The sequence below is a fragment of the Erinaceus europaeus genome, chromosome 2 (assembly GCF_950295315.1).
Source record: "Erinaceus europaeus chromosome 2, mEriEur2.1, whole genome shotgun sequence".
NCBI lineage: Eukaryota > Metazoa > Chordata > Mammalia > Eulipotyphla > Erinaceidae > Erinaceus > Erinaceus europaeus.
Window position 1 is genome coordinate 200,191,433 of NC_080163.1, and position 19,382 is coordinate 200,210,814.

General features: G+C 44.3%; 1 protein-coding gene across 1 annotated transcript in view; it reads left to right on the forward strand.

The window, feature by feature from the left end:
• Positions 1 to 18,767, forward strand: part of CFI (complement factor I) — a 45,005-nt gene extending 26,238 nt beyond the window's left edge. Inside the window, exons 9-15 of the mRNA XM_060172355.1 lie at positions 104 to 124; positions 2,026 to 2,052; positions 6,204 to 6,352; positions 6,505 to 6,608; positions 13,332 to 13,609; positions 14,674 to 14,778; positions 18,424 to 18,767. Coding sequence (XP_060028338.1) covers positions 104 to 124; positions 2,026 to 2,052; positions 6,204 to 6,352; positions 6,505 to 6,608; positions 13,332 to 13,609; positions 14,674 to 14,778; positions 18,424 to 18,641 — 902 coding nt within the window. The 3' untranslated portion in view covers positions 18,642 to 18,767. The remainder of the gene's footprint in view (positions 1 to 103; positions 125 to 2,025; positions 2,053 to 6,203; positions 6,353 to 6,504; positions 6,609 to 13,331; positions 13,610 to 14,673; positions 14,779 to 18,423) is intronic.
• Positions 18,768 to 19,382: the final 615 nt, after the last annotated feature.

A 19,382-nucleotide genomic window follows, 5' to 3' on the forward strand; every position in this document is an offset into this window, starting at 1 on the left:
GATTGGGAACAAGGAAAATAAGTCCTATAATAAGCATATAGATGTTGGCATATTATGCATTTACCTCTATTAAAATTATTCTTTGCTTGTTTTTCTTTTCTAGGCCGTTCGGGTGTGGCTCAAGGTAAGTGTTTTTTTACTAAGTATTTGGGATATGGCAAGATTTAAGCAAAATGAAGGCACTTTTGTCTTGCATTTGAATGTGACTGTTCACTGCAGGAGGTGCCTTGTATTGCTAATAATATAGCTTTAACCTTAGTGTGGGCTGAGACCTTTCTTCTCAGGGTAGTAAACATTCAACCTCACACTCCCCTCCGTAGCTAGCTACTTAAAAGCCCATGCCAGGTACGCTGTTACTCATTTTTCCTTTCTTTTACTTTTTCCTCAAAATCATGGCAGCTCTTAAAGAAACTCCCACCAGAGCAAAGATAACACTCTTTCATATTGGGTATTTTATTATTTATTGCTGTGAGCCAGTTGATCCCAAGCCTGCCAGTTGATCCCAAGCCTTCCAGCTCTTAAGAGCCACCATTTATTTAATATTCTTACAAAATGAAGCCCAGCCAGTCTATCTTGGCGTTACTCTCGATCGCACTCTGTCATTTCACAAACATCTCATAAAAACTGCAGCAAAGGTGGGCGCGAGGAATCACATCATTGCAAGACTGGCCAGCTCCTCATGGGGCGCGAGCGCTTCCACACTACGATCATCCTCTCTGGCATTATGCTATTCCACTGCAGAATACTGTGCCCCAGTATGGTTCCGTAGCCCCCATGTCCACTTGGTCGATTCCAAATTATATTCCTCCATGAGGATAATTTCTGGAACCATCCGTTCCACCCCGGTTCCATGGCTGCCAGTTCTTAGCAACATCGCCCCGCCAGAAATTCGTCGGGATGCGGCATCATCTAAGTTCATTTCCCACGTCTACGCTCGACTGGACCTGCCAATATACGCGGATATCTTCGCCCACCCTGTCCAACGCTTGACGTCTTGTCACCCAATCTGGTCCCCTACGCCTACACTGAACTTCTCTGTTCCAGTCTCTTGGAAACAGAGTTGGCAGTCAGCTGAGGTGAAGAACAAACACCTCATCACAGACCCCTGCGAGCGTCAACCCGGCTCTGACCTAGCACGTTATGATCGGGCCCTCCTCAATCGCTATCGAACAGGCCATGGCCGGTGCGCCGCTATGTTCCATCGCTGGGGAGTCAGAGACGACCCGAACTGCCCCTGCGGCTCCAGACTGACTATGACCCACATAGTCAACGACTGCCACCTCTCCAGATTCAAAGGAGGTCTCAAAACTTTACATCAGGCTCAACCTGATGCTGTTGACTGGCTACGGAAGAAGGGCAAACGATAGAAGAAGAAAAACAAAATGATTTAAGTCCTCAACCATGGTCTTCAGGAATGCTTAGGAGTTCTGAGTGATTCATGAGGTAAAGAAGGTGTTTTCGCCATTTTAAATAGCTGAGTCATACGCCATTGTGTATATAGACCACAACTTGCTCAGCCAATCATCTGTTGATGGACACCTAGGTTGCTTCCAGGTTTTGGCTATTACAAACTGTGCTGCTATGAACATAAATATACACAAGTCTTTTTGGATGGGTGTGTTGGGTTCCTTAGGATATACCCCCAAGAGAGGAATGGCAGGGTCATAGAGTAGGTCCACTTCTAGCCTTCTGAGAGTTCTTCAGACTGCGCTCCACAGGGGTTAGACCCATTTCCATTCCCACCAGTGCAGGAGATTAGCACCTGGAATCTCATACATACTAGCCCTGTGTCCTACCCACTGCGTTGTCTTCCTAGTCACTCTACAAGTTTGTCTTGTACCTTCACAGTTACCTACTTATTGACAGGAAATCAGATGATCCTGTTCTTTGTCTTTTTTTTTTTTTTTTTAAACGAGAGGATGCTTTTTAAGACTGAAAAGTATTGTGGATGTTTAAATGGTCTTCACGACTTCATTTTTTATTATAAACACCACTTTAAACATTGGAACTTTTGTTTTCTTGCAGATGTTTTGACTGACGATATGGATATAGGTAAGTTAACATTATTTTGTTTTAATAGTGATTCTTTGGCTGAGACCATTTTATGTCCTGTGATGTACGTGTATGTGACATAATTGATTCAAACAACAATTACTTGTTAAAGGGAGTTGGGTGGTAGTGCAGCGGGTTAAGCACATTTGGTGCAAAGCACAAGGACCGGCGTAAGGATCCCTGTTCGAGCCCCCAGCTCCCCACCTGCTGGAGAGTTGCTTAACAAGTGGTGAAGCAAGTCTGCAGGTGTCTGTCTTTCTCTCCTCTCTGTCTTCCCCTCCTCTCTCTATTTCTCTCTGTCCTAACAATGACGACATCAGTAACAACAACAATAATAACTACAACAATAAAACAAGGGCAAAGAAAGGGAATAAATAAATATTTAAAAAAGAAATCAATTATTTGTTAAAACAACTTAAGTTCAAAATATACAATTACCCTTATTTCCATATTGCTTTTAAGGAGAACAGCACACATGATTCTTGAGAACTGCTTTTAAAATGGTATTGCATAGTTTTGAAGCAAAGAAAAAATAATACTCTAGGCCTAGATAAAATTTTTCTCTTGGTTAAAAGCTTCATCAGCATCAGGTATGTTTCATAAAAAAATAACCACATATTAAGCATGATCCATGACATACATTATGAAACAGAAAAAATAATGGATTTTACTTTTTTACTTGAATCAAACTGGTGTTTTTTTGCCTCTAGGGTTATCTCTGGGTCTTGGTGCCTGCATTACAAATGCCACTGCTCCTGGAGACCATTTTTCCCATTTTGTTGCCCTTGTTGTTGTTATTGCTGTTGTTGGATAGGACAGAGAGAAATCGAGAGAGGAAGGGAAGACAGAGAAGTGGCGAGAAAGACACCTGCAGACCTACTTCACTGTTTGTGAAGTGACCCCCCACACACACACAGGTGGGAAGCCAGGGGCTCGAACTGCAAACTGGTCTTTTTCAATCTTTTAGACGAGGGCATGGGGAACATCCAGCCATTCCTCTTTCTTTCTTTCTTTCTTTCTTTCTTTCTTTCTTCCTTTCTTTCTTCCTTCCTTCCTTTCTCTCTCTCTCTCTCTCTCTTTCTTTCTTTCTTTCTTTCTCCCTTTCTCTCTCTTTCTCTCTCTCTCTCTCTCTCTCTTCCTTTCTTCACTTATTTATTTTGCCTCCATGGTTACTGCTGGGGCTCAGTTGGGGCCAGGTGCCTACACTGCAAATCCACTAATCCTGGCAGCCATTCCCCCCCACACACACACACACTTTATTCAATAGGACAGAGAGAAATTGAAAAGGGGAGGGTAAAAAGACTCTGGGGTGGGTGGGAGAGGAGAGTACAGGTCCTGGAAAAGGATGACAGAGGACCTAGTGGGGGTTGTATTGTTATGTGGAATACTGAGAAATGTTATGCATGTACAAACTATTGTATTCACTGTCAAATGTAAAACATTAATCCCCAATAAAGGAAAAAAATAAAAAGAAAAGAAAAGAAAAGGGGAGGGTAAGTAGAGAGGGAGAGAGACATCTACAACACTGCTTCCACACTCCAAAAGCTTTACCCCTGCAGGTGGGGACTGTAAGCTATTTTCACAGCTATCAGCAAATGAGTTCTCCTTTCAAAGGCCCAAACAGAAGTTTAAACCATAACACTTCTTTTTTTGAATTAGGATTCAATATTGATTTTTTAAAAATTATAAGTCAACAGGGGTATAATTCCACACCATTCCTACCACCAGAGTTCTGAATCCCCACTCCCTCTATCGTAAGCTACAGCAGCTTTTCTAAGGTTGCAGACATGAGTTAACTATAAGGTTGCAGACATGAGTTAACTATTATTTCTACAACTATCTGTCTATATTTGTATATAATTGCCCTTTTTTCCTTTCCAAGATACACATAATCCTATTACTACATCCACGTTACTCTCTTTTTCCTCTTCTCTCTCTGGGTCCTGGAGTTGGAGCTCAAAGCCTCTTCCCTCGTCACTTCTCCCCCACTAGGAGTGTGAATTAAAATTATTTTGGGGTGCAAAAGGTGGGTCTTCTGGCTTCTGTGACTGCTTATCCACTGGACATGAGTGTTGGCAGGTGGATCCATACCCCCAGCCTGTTTCTATCTTTCCCATATAAGTACCATGCACTAACCAATTGTGCCACTAGTTGGGTAGAGCTCTGGGGAGGTGAGGTTCCAGGACACATGATAAGGTAAGGTCATCTTCCCAGGGAAGTCAGATGGAATCATAGTCACATCTGCAACTTGGTCACTGAAAAATGGCAAGATAGAAAACAGGACAAAGTGGTTAATGAACAAGGGGAAAAAAAAGTACTAACAGACCACATGAGACTAGGGATCTTAGGATGAAAGAAACCTAGGAAGTCCATTTTAGGCATGTTCTAGGGGCCCATGACTATCGTAGTGCTTGTTTGAGTTTGATAGCTAACATGAAGTTGGATAAAAATATTGTCTGAGAAGATGGTGTCAAAGTTGGCTTAGCGCAGAGTAGCTCCCGTTTTTGGAAAAAAAAAAATGAATAAATTTAACTGTTTACCCCACCCACCTGACCCAGGGCCATTTATTTATTTATTTATTTATTTTATTTATATAGCACAGGGACCTGTGTAACCTCTGAGTCCATGTTGGTTTGAGCTTGAAGTCGTTGGTCAAAACTGGGAACATTGCAAGGCTGCACTCATATCAAGACCAGGCTTCCTGGAGTGGTGGGGCAGGATGACCCAGCCTCCCTTCAGAGACTGGGACAGTCCCTACCATTGCTACTTTATGATGAGGGCAAGTAAACCATAACACTCTATATCTAGCATATCTAGATATGCTATATCTAGCATACCTCTCAGACTGGTTATTGTGCCTGTGACACACACACACACACACACACACACGTTTATCCATATTTGTCCACAATTTCTCTCTTAGGGACTCACCTTCTTACATGCTCAAGGTAACAGACAGTGATATCAATTCCCCTTTTCATCTGGGGATAAGAATGAAGTTGGCAGGTGATTTCATGGTATGGCAAAGTATCGAGAACAGATAAGGAAAGCGTCTTATCCTTTTGATAACTCTGTCAGGAGTTCTCTTGCAAACTCATGACTTCAGCTGTGCTTCACCATGTCTTCCCATGTCTGAATGTCCAGAGGGAAAAAAAAAATTCTCCCCTATCAACCTACTTCAAACCCACTGAAGCTGGACTGTCCAACATGTCGCTTCTTCTGGTGAACCAGATAGATAAGTAAGATAAACTACTGTGAAGAACATAGAGAGTTATTGGGAAAAGCTCCACTTGAACAGCCTCTAGAAAGTAAAAGCTGGCGGTGAGAAGCTAGTTCTGGCCCATTCTGGTGATTTCAGAGTATGTCCCCCACCCGTAGGTGTCAAGGTTGGGTATACAGCTCCTCTTATCTGCCGGAAGCTAGGAATGGCTCACCCCTTCAGCTGACATCTTTCTGTCTGCCTTCAGGAGGAATATCAGAGTCCCAGGGCAGTTTTGGTATCATGCTAGGATTATTTTTCATTTGTGATTAACATTAGGTTACAAGATTATAAAGTGACAGCGTCTAGTTCCACACCACATCTATCACCAGAATTCTGTGTCCCCACCCTCCCACCTACCAAAGATAACCACCGGAGTTCTCACAAGTCTTACAAACAGTTTGCTTGCTTCTCTTTTGTTGGGATTTGTTTTGTTTCGACACGTTCACGTGAATCAGCTCTCTAGGTTCCACGTATGAGTGAAACCATCTGGTCGTTGTCTTTCGTCTCTTACTTCGCTAAGCATCACCTCCATTACTATCCATTTTGTCCCAAAGGGCAGAATATCATCTGTTTTGATGGCAGAGTAGTATTCCATGGGGTACATATCCCATAACTTCTTTAGCCAGTCATCTCTCGAGGGGCATTTAAGTTGCTTCCTCTTTGGCTGTTGTGAATCATGCAGCTGTGAACAGAGGGGTCCGTATGTCCCTTCAAATTAGTGTTTGAATGTCCTGTGGGTAAGTGGCTAAGAGTGGTATTCATGCCATGACTTTTAAACAGGTGAACAGTCCATGTCAGCATCCAGAGTAGCCTGGTCTGTGTCATATTAACTGTGACACTAGGTTTTTGTGACCTAGGCCATTAAGAAATCTTCACCCACAAGGCAAATGAACGGTTGAAAACCATAATGATACTACCTCTTCTTTTCTTGAAGAAAGAAAACAGATCAAGTCATTTCTCCCCAAGCTCTCCTGCGGAGTTAAAGACAGCAGGCACCTTCGAAGGAAGAGAGTCGTGGGAGGAACCAAGGCCCAGTTGGTAAACCCGCTTAAATCGGCAGAAGGTCACTTCTGGGAGTAGTCTAGCTTGAACAGAATAGTGGGGAGGTGGCGAGAGCCCTGCTGCAGGAATGTTTCAGGGCCATCTGTGTCCAGCTGGGTTGGCAGTGACCACACAAATGTCTCTTACAGGGAGAGTTCCCGTGGCAGGTGGCCATCAGGGATGATGAGAAAATCAGCTGTGGCGGGATTTACATTGGTGGCTGTTGGGTTCTCACGGCTGCACACTGTGTCAGGTAAAAAGCGGCTCCCACAGATTTGAGGGTTCTGGGGAAGAATGAAAATGGCTAGGGGCCAGGCAGTGGTGCACCCAGTAGAGCACAGACTTTACTGTGCACCAGGACCCCGGTTCAGGTGCCTAGTCCCTGTCTGCCTTGGGGAATCTTCACAGACAGTGGAGCAGTGCTGCTGGTCTTTCCTGCTTTGTCAATTTCTCCCTCCCCTTGACCCTCCCCCCTCCCCTCTTCCCTTTCCCCACCTCTCCCCTCCCCCTCCTTCTTCCCCTCTCCCCACCCCCTCTCCCCTAACCACTCCCGCTACCTCTCCACCTCTCCGTTTCTCATCCTCTGTCAGAGGGAAAAAAAGACTGCTTTCTTTACTTCATCCCAAGGAGTATCATCATAGGTTACATCATATGTTACAGTAGGTTTACTACTTGTCTTCTAATGTCATACTTTATACAAATGATTGATAACTCTGGAACATTGGTTCTTTTTGCAAGATCATTGGATGTGTAGTCTGAAAAAGCCTACTAAGGACACACACAAGTATCAAATAAAGATTTGTTTACGAGTCCTTTCCTCTGCAGCCAGATGCCCTTATGTTTGGAAATGCACGCTGATTTTCTCACGGGTTGTTCCCACACTGGCTGGAGAGCCCTGGGATTCTGAATAAGTTGTTCACGTGGTTCGTGACTCAAAGCTGGGGCCAGGAGGCCAGGAGATAGCTTACCTGGTAGGGTGGGCAACTTGTGGTGTGTTCAATCAAGGTTTGACCCCTGGCACCATCTGGAAGAGCCTTGACACAAGAGGTGGCTCTGGTGCTTTCTTTCTACCTGAAAGTGAAAAGAATGAAAATTAGAATAAGGCCAGGAGCAGTGTGGCCCAGCAAAGGAGAGAGAGAGAGAGAGAGAGAGAGAGCTTAGAGTGGGGTCTGACACATAGAGACTTATTGGAAAGAGCTCCATTTAAACAGCCCCTAGAGAGTAAAAACTGAAAGCTTTGTTCTAGGGCCAGCATATTCCGGGGCTCTGCATTTTGCTGCTGGGAAGTGTCTCCTTCCACAGCAGGTCCTTGCTGACAGGCCGTGTTTGGTTGAGAGCTTTGCCTGCTGAGCCGCTGGAAGCTCAGAAAAGTATTTGTTCACAGTTCTGAAAGTGGCACGCTGAAGATCAAGGTGTTGCCAGGGCTGGTTTCCCCTTAACCCGTAGATAGGCTTCTGAAGCTGCATTTTCCCGCGGCCTTTTCTCTGCAGGGTGGGTCCCCAGGGACCAGACATAATGGGTCAGGGCTTCACTCATGGAGCCTCCTGTTAAAAAATGTTCTCTTATTTTTAAAATATTTTTATTACTATTAGTGATTTAATATTCATTTACCAAATTACAAGATAACAGAGGTAAAATTCCACACCATTCCCACCACCAGAGTTCTGTGTCCCCATTCCCTTCATTGGAAACTGTAGTGGTTCTCCCAAGGTCACAGCAAACCTATTGCCAACATCATACTCAACGGACAGAAGCTGAAAGTATTTCCCCTCAGATTGGGGACTAGACAGGGCTGTCCACTGTCACCATTACTCTTCAACACAGTACTGGAAGTTCTTGCCATAGCAATCAGGCAAGAGAAAGAAATCAAAGGAAAACAGATTGGAAGGGAAGAAGTCAAGCTCTCACTATTTGCAGATGATATGATATTATGCATAGAAAAACCTAAAGAATCCAGTAGAAAGCTACTGGAAGTTATGAGGCAATATAGCAAGGTGTCAGGCTACAAAATCAATGTTCAAAAATCAGTGGCATTTCTTTATGCAAACATTAAATCTGAAGACAAGGATATCCGGAAGTCACTCCCATTCACTATTGCAGCAAAAATCAATAAAATACCTAGGAGTAAAGTTGACCAAAGAAGTGAAAGACTTGTATACTGAAAACTATGAGTCACTATTCAAGGAAATAGAAACTGATACCAAGAAATGGAAAGACATCCCATGCTCAAGGATTGGAAGAATTAATATCATCAAAATGAATATTCTCCCCATACCCATATACAAATTTAACACGAGACCCATCAAAGTTCCACCAAGCTTCTTTAAGAGAATAGTACAAAAACTACAGTCATTTATCTGGAACCTGAAAACACCTAGAATTGCCAAAACCATCTTGAGGAAAAGAAACAGAAATGGAGGCATCACACTCCCGGATCTCAAACTATATTATAAGGCCATCATCATCAAAACAGCCTGGTACTAACAAAAATAGGCACACAGACCAGTGAAACATATCTGAAAGCCCAGAACTAAACCCTCACACCTACGGACATCTAATCTTTGATAAGGGGGCCCAATGTATTAAATGGAGGAAGGAGTCTATTTCTGTATCTGCCTATCTGCCTGTCTTTATTTATTTTTTGTTATTGGATAGAGACAGAGAGAAATTGAGAGAGAAGGGGGAGATAGAGAGGAAGAGAGACAGAAAGACACCTGCAGACCTGCTTCACTGCCTGTGAAGCGACTCCCCTGCAGGTGGGGAGCCGGGGGCTTGAACCAGGATCCTAACTGGTCCTTGCGCTTTGCGCCACGTGCGCTTAACCCGCTGCGCTACCACCCAACTCCCTGTCTGTCTGTCTTTTTGCCCATTTTTTTTTCTACAGTTCTACTTTCTCTTCCTTTCTAAGTTACACTTACACCTATTACTACTTCTGAGTATCTTTCCCCTTTCCTTTTCTCTCTTTGGGCCTTGATGGAATTGGGAGTTCAGAGTCTTCTAGTCATCTACGCCTAACATTTCTTCCCCTCTGGGAGTATGGACCAAAATTCTTTTTGGGGTGCAGAAGGTGGGAGTTTTGGCTTCTGTAATTGCTTCTCTGCTGGGCATGGGCATTCACAGGTGGATCTGCATTTACTGCCTCCTTTAACTGAACTTCATTACGTCTTTAAAGACCCTGTCTCCAAGTGCTGAGAACTGAGACTTCAACACATGGGGAAGGTTAGGTGATGGTGCACCCAGCTAAGTACACACATTATCATGTACAAGGACTCAGGTTCAAGCTCCTGCTCCCCACCTGCATGGGGGATTCTTTACAAGTGGTAAAACAGGTCTGCAGGTGTTTCTCTGTCTCTCTCACTCTCTGTTTCCCCCTCCCCTCTTGACTTATTTTCTGTTATATCAAAGTAAATAAATAAATAAATAGGAAAAAGGAAAAAATGGCCACCAAGAGCAGAGGATTCATAGCACCAGTACTAGGCCCCATAAGAGAATTCAGCACATGAATTTGAGAAGAACATCATTCGTTTCATAGCAGTAGATAAAGGTACTGATACGACACAAAAGGTATTGACAGTAAACAAGGTCATCTTGGAAGAAGCCAAGTTCAGGGTTCCAAGCTCAGCTCTGATCTTCAGAACACAGTCATTTACCAAGACCCAGTTACAGAGCCAACACTCAGCCTGGCATGTTCACTTGGGCTGTTTTGGTTGAATTTTCTCATCAGTCCTACGAAGTCAATATTACTCTTTCTATTTTGTAGAGAGGAGAGTCAGACCAAGAAGTTCTGTGACTTGGCTAAAGCCACACCACTAGTCAGTAGGAAAAGCAGAATCTCAGGTCTTTCCTATTTGCCAGTAGCTTGTAGGAAGACCTGCTCTGCAAATTTGTAGGTCGTCCAAAGCTGACAGAGGTAGAGAACCTTCAGAATGATTACACATGTTGAGAGACAGCCACAGAAATCCGCTTAGATTTGAACCAGTGACCCAGATCGAATGTTTTTGTCCTGAGTGACTCTTTTCTTTTCTTTTATCTGTTCTAATTTTTAAATATTTATTTATTTTCCCTTTTGTTGCCTTTGTTTTTATTGTTGTTGTTATTATTGTTATTGTTGTTATTATTGTTGTTATTATATTATTGTTGTTGTTATTGATGTTGTTGGATAGGACAGAGAAAATGGAGAGAGGAGGGGAAGACAGAGAGGGGAGAGAAAGAGACACCTGCAGACCTGCTTCACCGCCTGTGAAGCGACTCCCCTGCAGGTGGGGAGCCTGGGGGGATCTGGGGGCTCCAACCGGGATCCTTAGCCGGTCCTTGTGCTTTGCGCCACGTGCGCTTAACCCGCTCTCCAAGTGACTCTTTTCTTTCTTACTCGTTTATTTATTTGATAGGATAGAAAGAAACTAAGAGAGACTGGGAGGTAAAGAGGGAGAAAGAAAGACACTTGCAACATTGCTTCACTGCTCCTGAAACATCTCCACTGCAGGTGGAGACCGGGAGCTTGAACTGGCATCTCTGAGCATTGTATGGTGTGTTCACTCAGCCCAAAGCCCCTCACCCTTTAGGCTGCCTCTTTTCTCTTGGCTCCTATGACACCAAGCTCTGCATGCAGGCTTCCTGCCTTTCTCCCTGGCCACACCTCCTCTGTCTTCTTTGCAGTTTCCTCCTCCTTGACCAAACATTATTGCTCAAATGAACTTCTGGAGTTTCTTAGTGTCCATCCTGGCTTCTTCCTCTCTCCTCACTCCTTTCCCAAGCATCCTGTGCTTCAGAGACCTCTCTAGCTGGGACATCTCTAGCCACTGACACTACCACCAGATGCCTGTCCATGCTTCTTGGCTACATTCCAAGGGCCTCAAATTCTCAAGATATAAGACCAAGCTTATGATCTGCCCCTTCCCACCCTCCGTACATTTCCTGCCTCACCAGTGACCCCATTTTCTGCCTTGCTATACCAGAAGCTAATGTCTAAGCAACGCTGCATTTCACAGCCTCAACCATACCACAGCCTATTTTTTTCTTTAAAAAAAAAAAGGTGCTTTTTGGATGGTATTTTGGAAGATTTGAAATTGGTGGATTTATCGGTATTTTTTAACTTTTTTTTTATTGCGGCCAGGTGGTGGTGCACCCGGTTAAGTGCACATGTTACAATGTGCAAGGATTAGGGTTTAAGCCCCTGGTTCCTGTCTGGAGGGGGGAAGTTTTGTGAGTGGTGCAGCAGGGCTGCAGGAGTCGCTCTGTCTTTCTCCTTGTTTCCCCCTCCCCTTCTCGATTTCTGGCTGACTCCATCCAATAAACAAAGATAATGAAATTTTTAAATTATATTTATTTGTTTGTTTGTTTAATAGAGACAGCTAGAAAGCAAGAGGGAGGAGGAGATAGAGAGGGAGAGAGACAGAGAGACACTTGCAGACCTGCTTAACCACTCACAAAGCTTTCCTCTTGCATGCGGGGGCTTAAGCCTAGTTCTTTGTGCATAGTAACATGTGCACTCAACCAGGTGCACCACCACCCAGCCTTTATTAGGTTCTTAAAGACCACAGTAATGGAATAGGTACAGGAGGGAAAGACTTAACAACTTAAGCAGCTCACAGAACATGAGTTACTTTGGGTCATAAGCATTCAGTTTTCCATGACACATGGGTCCTAGGAGGAGACTACAAGAGGGGGACAAGAGAAGGAGAGTAGGGGAGCCAGGCGGTGGTGCAGCGGGTTAAGTGCACATGGCGGAAAGAGCACAGATCGGCATCAGGATACCGGTTTGAGCCCCCGGCTGCCGCCCCTGCAGGGGGGTCGCTTCACAGGCTGCGAAAGCAGGTCTGCAGGTGTCTATCTTTCTCTCCCCCTCTGTCTTCCCCTCCTCTCTCCATCTCTCTGTCCTATCCAACAGCAACGACAGCAATAATAACAACAATGGCAATAAACAACAAGGGCAACAAAAGGGGTGGGGGAGAATAGGAGAGTAAAGGGGAAGGGGGCTGTTTGCACCAGACCTTTTCTTAAAGCTCTTCAGTCCTCAAAAGTCCTCTTCAGGTTACTATGGAAGTGACGCGTGCCATGTGCTAATGATTGCTAGTCTCACCCGCGTGGCCCAGCCTTCCCCTTTCTTTACAGGCACAACATGTGCCAGAGCTGAACAGGGTTCTGATCTTTCTCTCATTGCAATAAATAAAATGAAATTTAAAAAGTCCTTCCATCTCCACTACTGGACTCTCTTCACCTGTTAATGCCTCTTGCCCCACTGACGGATGTACCTGCACCCACTCTGCCAGGTTCGCCCACATCTACCCAAGGGTCATTTGTTCATGCTTGGTCTCAGCCACTTAAGGACAATATATACATATTTAATTTTTTAATCAGTGATTTAGTAATGATGAACAAGATTGTAAAATAACAGGGGTAGGATTCCACATAATTCCTACCACCAGAGTTCCGTGTCCCATCCCCTTCATTGGAAGCTTCCCTATTGTTTTAAATATTTATTTATTTATTTTTCCCTTTTGTTGCCCTTGTTGTTTATTGCCATTGTTGTTATTGATGTTGTCATTGTTGCATAGGACAGAGAAAAATAGAAAGAAGAGGGGAAGACAGAGAGGGGGAGAGACACCTGCAGACCTGCTTCACCGCCTGTGAAGCGACTCCCCTGCAGGGGGGGAGCTGGAGGCTCAAACCGGGATCCTTAAGCGGGTCTTTGCACTTCATGCTATGTGCACTTAACCAGCTGTGCTACTGCCCGGCCCCCCTCAGTTCCTTTCTGTCCTATGAAATGAAGAAAAAAAGAAAAAAAAAACCAATAATAATAAGGGGGAAAATGGCTGCTAGGAGAAGTAGATTCACTGTGCAGGCATTAAGCCCCAGCAGTAACCCTCGTGGCAATAAAAAAATTAATAATTAAAAAAAAGAATTCCATGTGTGTGTGGGCCAGAGGACTAGCTCACTTAGTGCACTGCTATTCTTTCCTTTCTCCTTCCTATTACAGAGCCAGTAAAGCTCACCGGTACCAAATATGGACGTCATTGGTGGACTGGTTGAGACCCAACAATGAGCTCTCAATTTACTATGCCAATAAAGTTATTCTCCATGAGAACTACAGTGGATCCTCTTACCAAAATGACATCGCTTTGATTGAAATGAAAAAGCGTCCACACCAAAAAGAATGTCACGTGCCTAATTCTGTCCCAGCCTGCGTCCCTTGGTCTCCGTATCTGTTCCAACCCAATGACAGGTGCATCGTTTCTGGCTGGGGCCGAGAAAAAGGTAGGGTGTTCAGTCTATTCACCTGAATGCAGGGGGCGAGAAAGAATGGGAATAGAAATGGTCAGTATCTAATCTGCTCATGTTCAGAGTGAAACAGCATCACATCAGGAAATGTGAACTCTGGGGCTGGGCAGTGGTACAGCCAGCAGAACACACTTGTCACACTTGTCACAGTGCATAGGACCTGGGTTCAAGCCCCCCCTCCTCCCTAAGCAAGAGAAAGTTCCATTTGTGCTAAGAGGAGGGGCAAGATTGCCACCAACTGCATCTTCTTCTTCAACTAAGAAGTCAACTCAGGGACTGGGCTGTGGTACACCCAGTTAAGCACACATAATATTATGTGCGGGGACCAGAGTTCGAGCCCCGGTGTGGAGGGGGAACGCTTCACGAGTAGTGAAGCAGGTCTGCAGGTGTCTATTTTTCTCCCTCCCCTCTCAATGTCTCTCTATCCTATCAAAACAAAATAGAAAGAAAAAATAATAATAATAAAAACGCCTGCTAGGAGCAATGGATTCACAGTGCTGGCACTGAGCCCCAGCTATAACCCTAGTAGCAAAAAGAAGGAGTTGGAGGTAGCACAGCAGGTTAAGTGTAGGTGGCGATAAGCGCAAGAACCGGAGAAAGGATCCCGGTTTGAGCCCCCAGCTCCCACCTTTAGGGGAGTCGCTTCAAAGGTGGTGAAGCAGGTCTGCTGGTGTCTTTCTCTCCCCCTCTCTGTCTTCCCCTCCTATCTCCATTTCTTTCTGTCGTACCCAACAACAACAATATCAATAACTACAACAATAAAACAACAAGGGCAACAAAAGGGAGTAAATAAATAAATATTTTTTAAAAAGAAGTTAACCCTAGCTTATTAAGAAGTCACCCTTGTTTCACTCTGTATCAAGTTCAGACATATATGAAAGCACATGTATATTCTCCTATGATAACAACGATGATTATATGTCAATAATTATATATTATTGGTAATTATATCATACTACCTCACTAAAGTAGGAGAGTACTTATCTAGATCTTTTCATTTGTAACATCTAAATGTCTGCATGTCTTCTCTCTCTGTTCAGATAACCAGAAAGTCTATTCCCTTCAGTGGGGTGAGCTAAAGCTGATAGGCAACTGCTCCAGGTTTTACCCAGGTCGCTACTACGAGAAAGAGATGGAGTGTGCAGGTAGGACCAGTGGCTCCCCTCTCACTGTCTCTCCTCCTCCCCACCAGGCCAGCCCACTGCTCTGCAGCCAGACAAATCGTCACAGTTCAGTCCCTCTCTCCCAAGGGCCCTCCTGTAACCCTCAGCAGGAGAATCTTCCTTCACTGACAAAATGGCGACATGACTAAGAGCCCAGATTCTGGAATCACCCTGCCTGGATATTTATTTATTTATTTATTTATTTATTTATTTATTTATTTATTTATTTATTTATTTTTCATCAGAGCCCTGCTCTGCTCTTGCTTATGATGGTGCTGGGGGTTGAACCTGAGACCTCTGAGCTTCAAGCATGAGAGTCTATTCTTACGCAACTGCTCTGCTTTCTACCTGCTCCCTACATCCCATTTTCTACCAGTTACTCATTGTATGGCCTTAAGAGAGTTTCCTTACATGAAAATTAGAGGTCTTTTTTAAAAAAATTTTTATTATAAATTATTTAGTGTCATGTATAAAACTAGTAATGTTTTTTTTTAAATATATTTTATTTACTTATTAGACAGAGACAGACAGAAATTGAGAGGGGAAGGGGGTGAGGGAGATAGAAAGGGAGAGAAACAGAGAGACACCTGCAGCCCTGCTTCACCACTTGTGAAGCTTCCCTCCTGCAGGTGGAGATTGGTGGGGCTTGAATGCTGATCCTTGTGCCTTGTAATATATGCACTCAACCAAGTGTGCCACTGCCTGCCCCCTAATTTTTTTAATTGAAAGACACCAAGATCAAAGCATTGCTCTGCCATTTTTTAAGAACTCTCTTTTTTAAATTTTTTATTATCTTTATTTATTAGATAGAGACAGTCAGAAATCAAGAGGATAGGAGGAGAGAGAGAGAGAGAAACCTCCAGTCCTGCTTCACCACTTGCAAAGCTTTCCTCCTGCAGGTGAGGACCAGGGGCTCAAACCTGGGTTCCTGTGCATTGGAATATGTGTGCTCAACCAGGTGCACCACCACCTGGCCCCTGATATGCTTTTTTTTTTTTATGTGTGGTGCTTAGCATCAAATCCTGAGCCTACCACATACAAGGCATGCCGCCTGACCACTGAGCCACTATCCTGACCCCCAAACCGGGTCTTAACAGACAAAGATAACAAGATGCAGAGCAGTTATATGACTTACCCAACAGCTTACAGCCATGAAGTGGTATATTCAGGATCAAATCCAAACTATGAAATTAAAGTTCAAACTCTGTCATTTGCGATGTCTCTCGTTTTCAGTAGATTCTCAGTCCTCGGGATTTCCACTTCGCTTCTTGCCTCTGTCTCCTTTACCTCCTTAGTAGACATCCACATAAGACTCCAACAGCACTTCCTGCTTTTCAGGGGACTCAAAGGCAGGGCACCAGCCAGGCGTGTATATGTAGGATGCTTCATTGGAAACAGTGTGGTGCAGAAGAAGACCGTTATTCACTTCCTATACCATCTTGAATATAGTGATTTAGAACGCTAGAAGTCTGTGACACAGTAGGTAAAAGCTTGACCTTGCAAACGTAAAGTTCCAAGCTCAGCCTCTGATATTGCATCAACCAAAGCAATGCTTTGGTTTGCTTTTTTTCTTGCTCACAAATATATAATTTTTAAAAAGATTTATTTATTTATGTATGAGAAAGGTAGGAGGAGAGAGAGAAAGAACAAGACATCACTCTGGTACGTGTACTGCCAGGGATTGAATTCAGAACCTCACACTTGAGAGTCCAATGCTTTAACCACTGCACCATCTCTGCAACTACAATAAATATATTTTTAAAACATTAGAAAGGAAGGGCCAGGGGGAAAGCCTTAGAAAGTCAGAGTCAAGGAAATAGCAACCACAGTAGCAGAGCAGATTTTTTTTTATGCCTGAGGCACTAGATGTTCCAGGTTCAATCACCAGCACCACTCTGAATGGTATTCTAGTTAAAAAGAAAACAAAATTGGAGGCCAGGCAGTGATGCACCCTTGAGTGCACACATTATAGTGTGCAAAGATTCAGGTTCAATCCCTAGCTACCCACCTGCAGAGAAGAAGTTTCATGAGCGGTGAAGCAGGTCTGCGGGTGTCTATCTTTCTCTCTTTACCCCCCCCCCAATTTCTCTCTAACCTATGTACTAAGAGGGGGAAAATGACCACCAGGAGCAGTGGGTTCATAGTGTTGGCACTGAGCTCCAGTAACAACCCTGGCGGCCAAAAAATAAATAAAATAAATCTTGGGAAGGCATGAAGATGAGAAGAAAGTAAATGGATCACTTCCTGTACCCTCCCATCTCAAAATGAAGTTCAAGGCTACAGAGAGAAATCTAGGAGGACAGCACAGAATCTACTAAGAGGCAATGTCCCAGCTCAGAGGACAAGCTCTGCAGTCTGACTGCCTGAGCTCAGTTCCAGGCTCTGCTGCTGGACGCCTGCCTTTGTGTTGGTTTTTGTTTGCCTGTTTTGCTGTATAACCACTGGCAAGTTATTTGGCTTCTCTGTGCCTTGCTTGTCCATACCTAACATGGGGAACAAAATGATACTTGCCTCACAGGCTTTCAAACAATGAACAGACTGCTATTTGGTGAGTTCTCAGTAAGTACAAAGTATTTGTATAATTCTCTCTCTCTCTCTCTCTCCCTCTCTCTCTCTCTCTTGCCTCCAGGTTCATCACTGGGGCTTGGTGCTGATACTCACAATCCACTCTTCCTGGCAGCCATTTTTTCCCCATTTTATTGGATAGGACAGAGAGAAATTGAGAGGGGCAGGGGAGGTAGAAAGGGAGAGAGACACCTTCAGACCTGCTTCACTGCTTGTGAACCATCCCCCTTGCAGGTGGGGAGCCAGGGGCTTGAACCCAGATCCTTGTGTGGGTTCTTGTGCTTAGTACTGTGTGCGCTTAACTGGGTGAGCTGCCACCCACCTCTCCCCCACACTCACACCCGCTAAAGTTTTCTTACTCAACCATTCAGCGGCTGCCCTTCACACGTACAGAAAGAAGAGGCAGTGCTGGCTAGAATTGGAGAATGAGCTGAAGTCGGAGCGTTTCCCAGTCTGCATCTGAGCAGTTCTTTGAGCCCTGTGAGAAGGGAACAGATGTGCTATTCCCTGTCAGGAAGGTGTTAGGGGGACCAGGTAGTGGTGCACCTGGTTGAGCACACATATTACAATGAATTACAAATTCAAGCCCCGGTCCCCACCTGCAAGGGGAAAGCTTTGTGAGTGGTGAATCAGTGTTGCGGGTGTCTCTCTCCCTCTGTATCTTCCCCTTCCCTCTTGATTTCTGGCTGTTTCTATTAAAAAAAAATAAATATAATATAATAAAAAAAATGTTTAAAGCAACCTGTTAGGAAGCCAGAAAGTCTAAAAGAGGCAGGAAGTCATCCTGGCAGCCTTGGCAGAAAAGAAGTCAACATGTAGGGTGGGGATAAATTAGCATAATGGTTATGCAAAGAGACTCTCATGCCTGAGGCTCCAAAGTCCCAGGTTCAATCCCCCACATCACCATAAGCCAGAGCTGTGCAGTGCTCTGGGTGTTTCTCTCTTGTCTTTCTCTGCATCTCTCTCAAAAACTAAAATAAATAAAATGCTTAAAAAAGAAAAAGAAAAAAATATTATTACAAAAAAAAAAAGTAAACATGTGATTTCCCTTGTCTTCCTCAGGGACAGATGACGGTTCCATCGACGCCTGCAAAGGGGACTCTGGAGGCCCGTTGGTCTGCCAGGATGCCAACAACGTGTCTTATGTGTGGGGTGTTGTGAGTTGGGGTGAAAATTGTGGAAAGCCAGAGTTCCCAGGTGTTTATACCAAAGTGGCCAATTATTTTGACTGGATTTCCTATCATGTGGGGAGATCTCTGATTTCTCAGTACAATGTATAACAAAGCATAGTGACCCCTCTCCTCCTGGCCCTGTTTCCCTCCGCAGTTCTGTTTTAGTTGAATGGTATTGCATAATGAGTGCTTTTCCAGAGGAGAGGGAAAAAGTAAAGTCAATTTTATCAGCTATTTGTAAAGGTCTCTGCAAATGTCATGCCACCTTGGACTTGTTCCCAAAGTGTCCCAAATATTTCAGTCAGCCGCCCATGACTAGAAGACGTGGTGAAATGATCTCTTTCCGTGGGACTGAGGCGTCGACTGTTCCTGCGGTCTGACTAGCTAAGTGATGATGGAGTCCCACCAACCTGGGGAGGGACTCAAACCCCAGCACTGCCACCTGGGTGGTTGGCCCTGTGAAGTTTACTGCTTATCACTTCTTTGTACCCCACTTTCTGTGTTCACTAAGGAAACCGGCATTTTGAGAAAATGAGAGCATGCACACTTAAGTGAATGCTGGCATCCTCCTCATTGCAGGAAAATAACTGGCCTTGTGGCTCTCATCCCATTTCTTTAGTTCTTTTAGTATTAAAGTATGTCCTTGCTTCCTTATTTCTCAAGTTCTCCTCAACCTTCTCTCTGAAACTCTCCTCTACCCCCCACAAACAACCATGAACTTCCCAGGGACAGTCCTTAGGCAGTGGACTGCTCTCATTCCTCTGTCCAGACAGGAAAACCCTACCCCATCCTCCCAGACTGCCAGGGCCCTGTATCCATGTGTGGATAATGCTGCACAGCCCGTCTCCA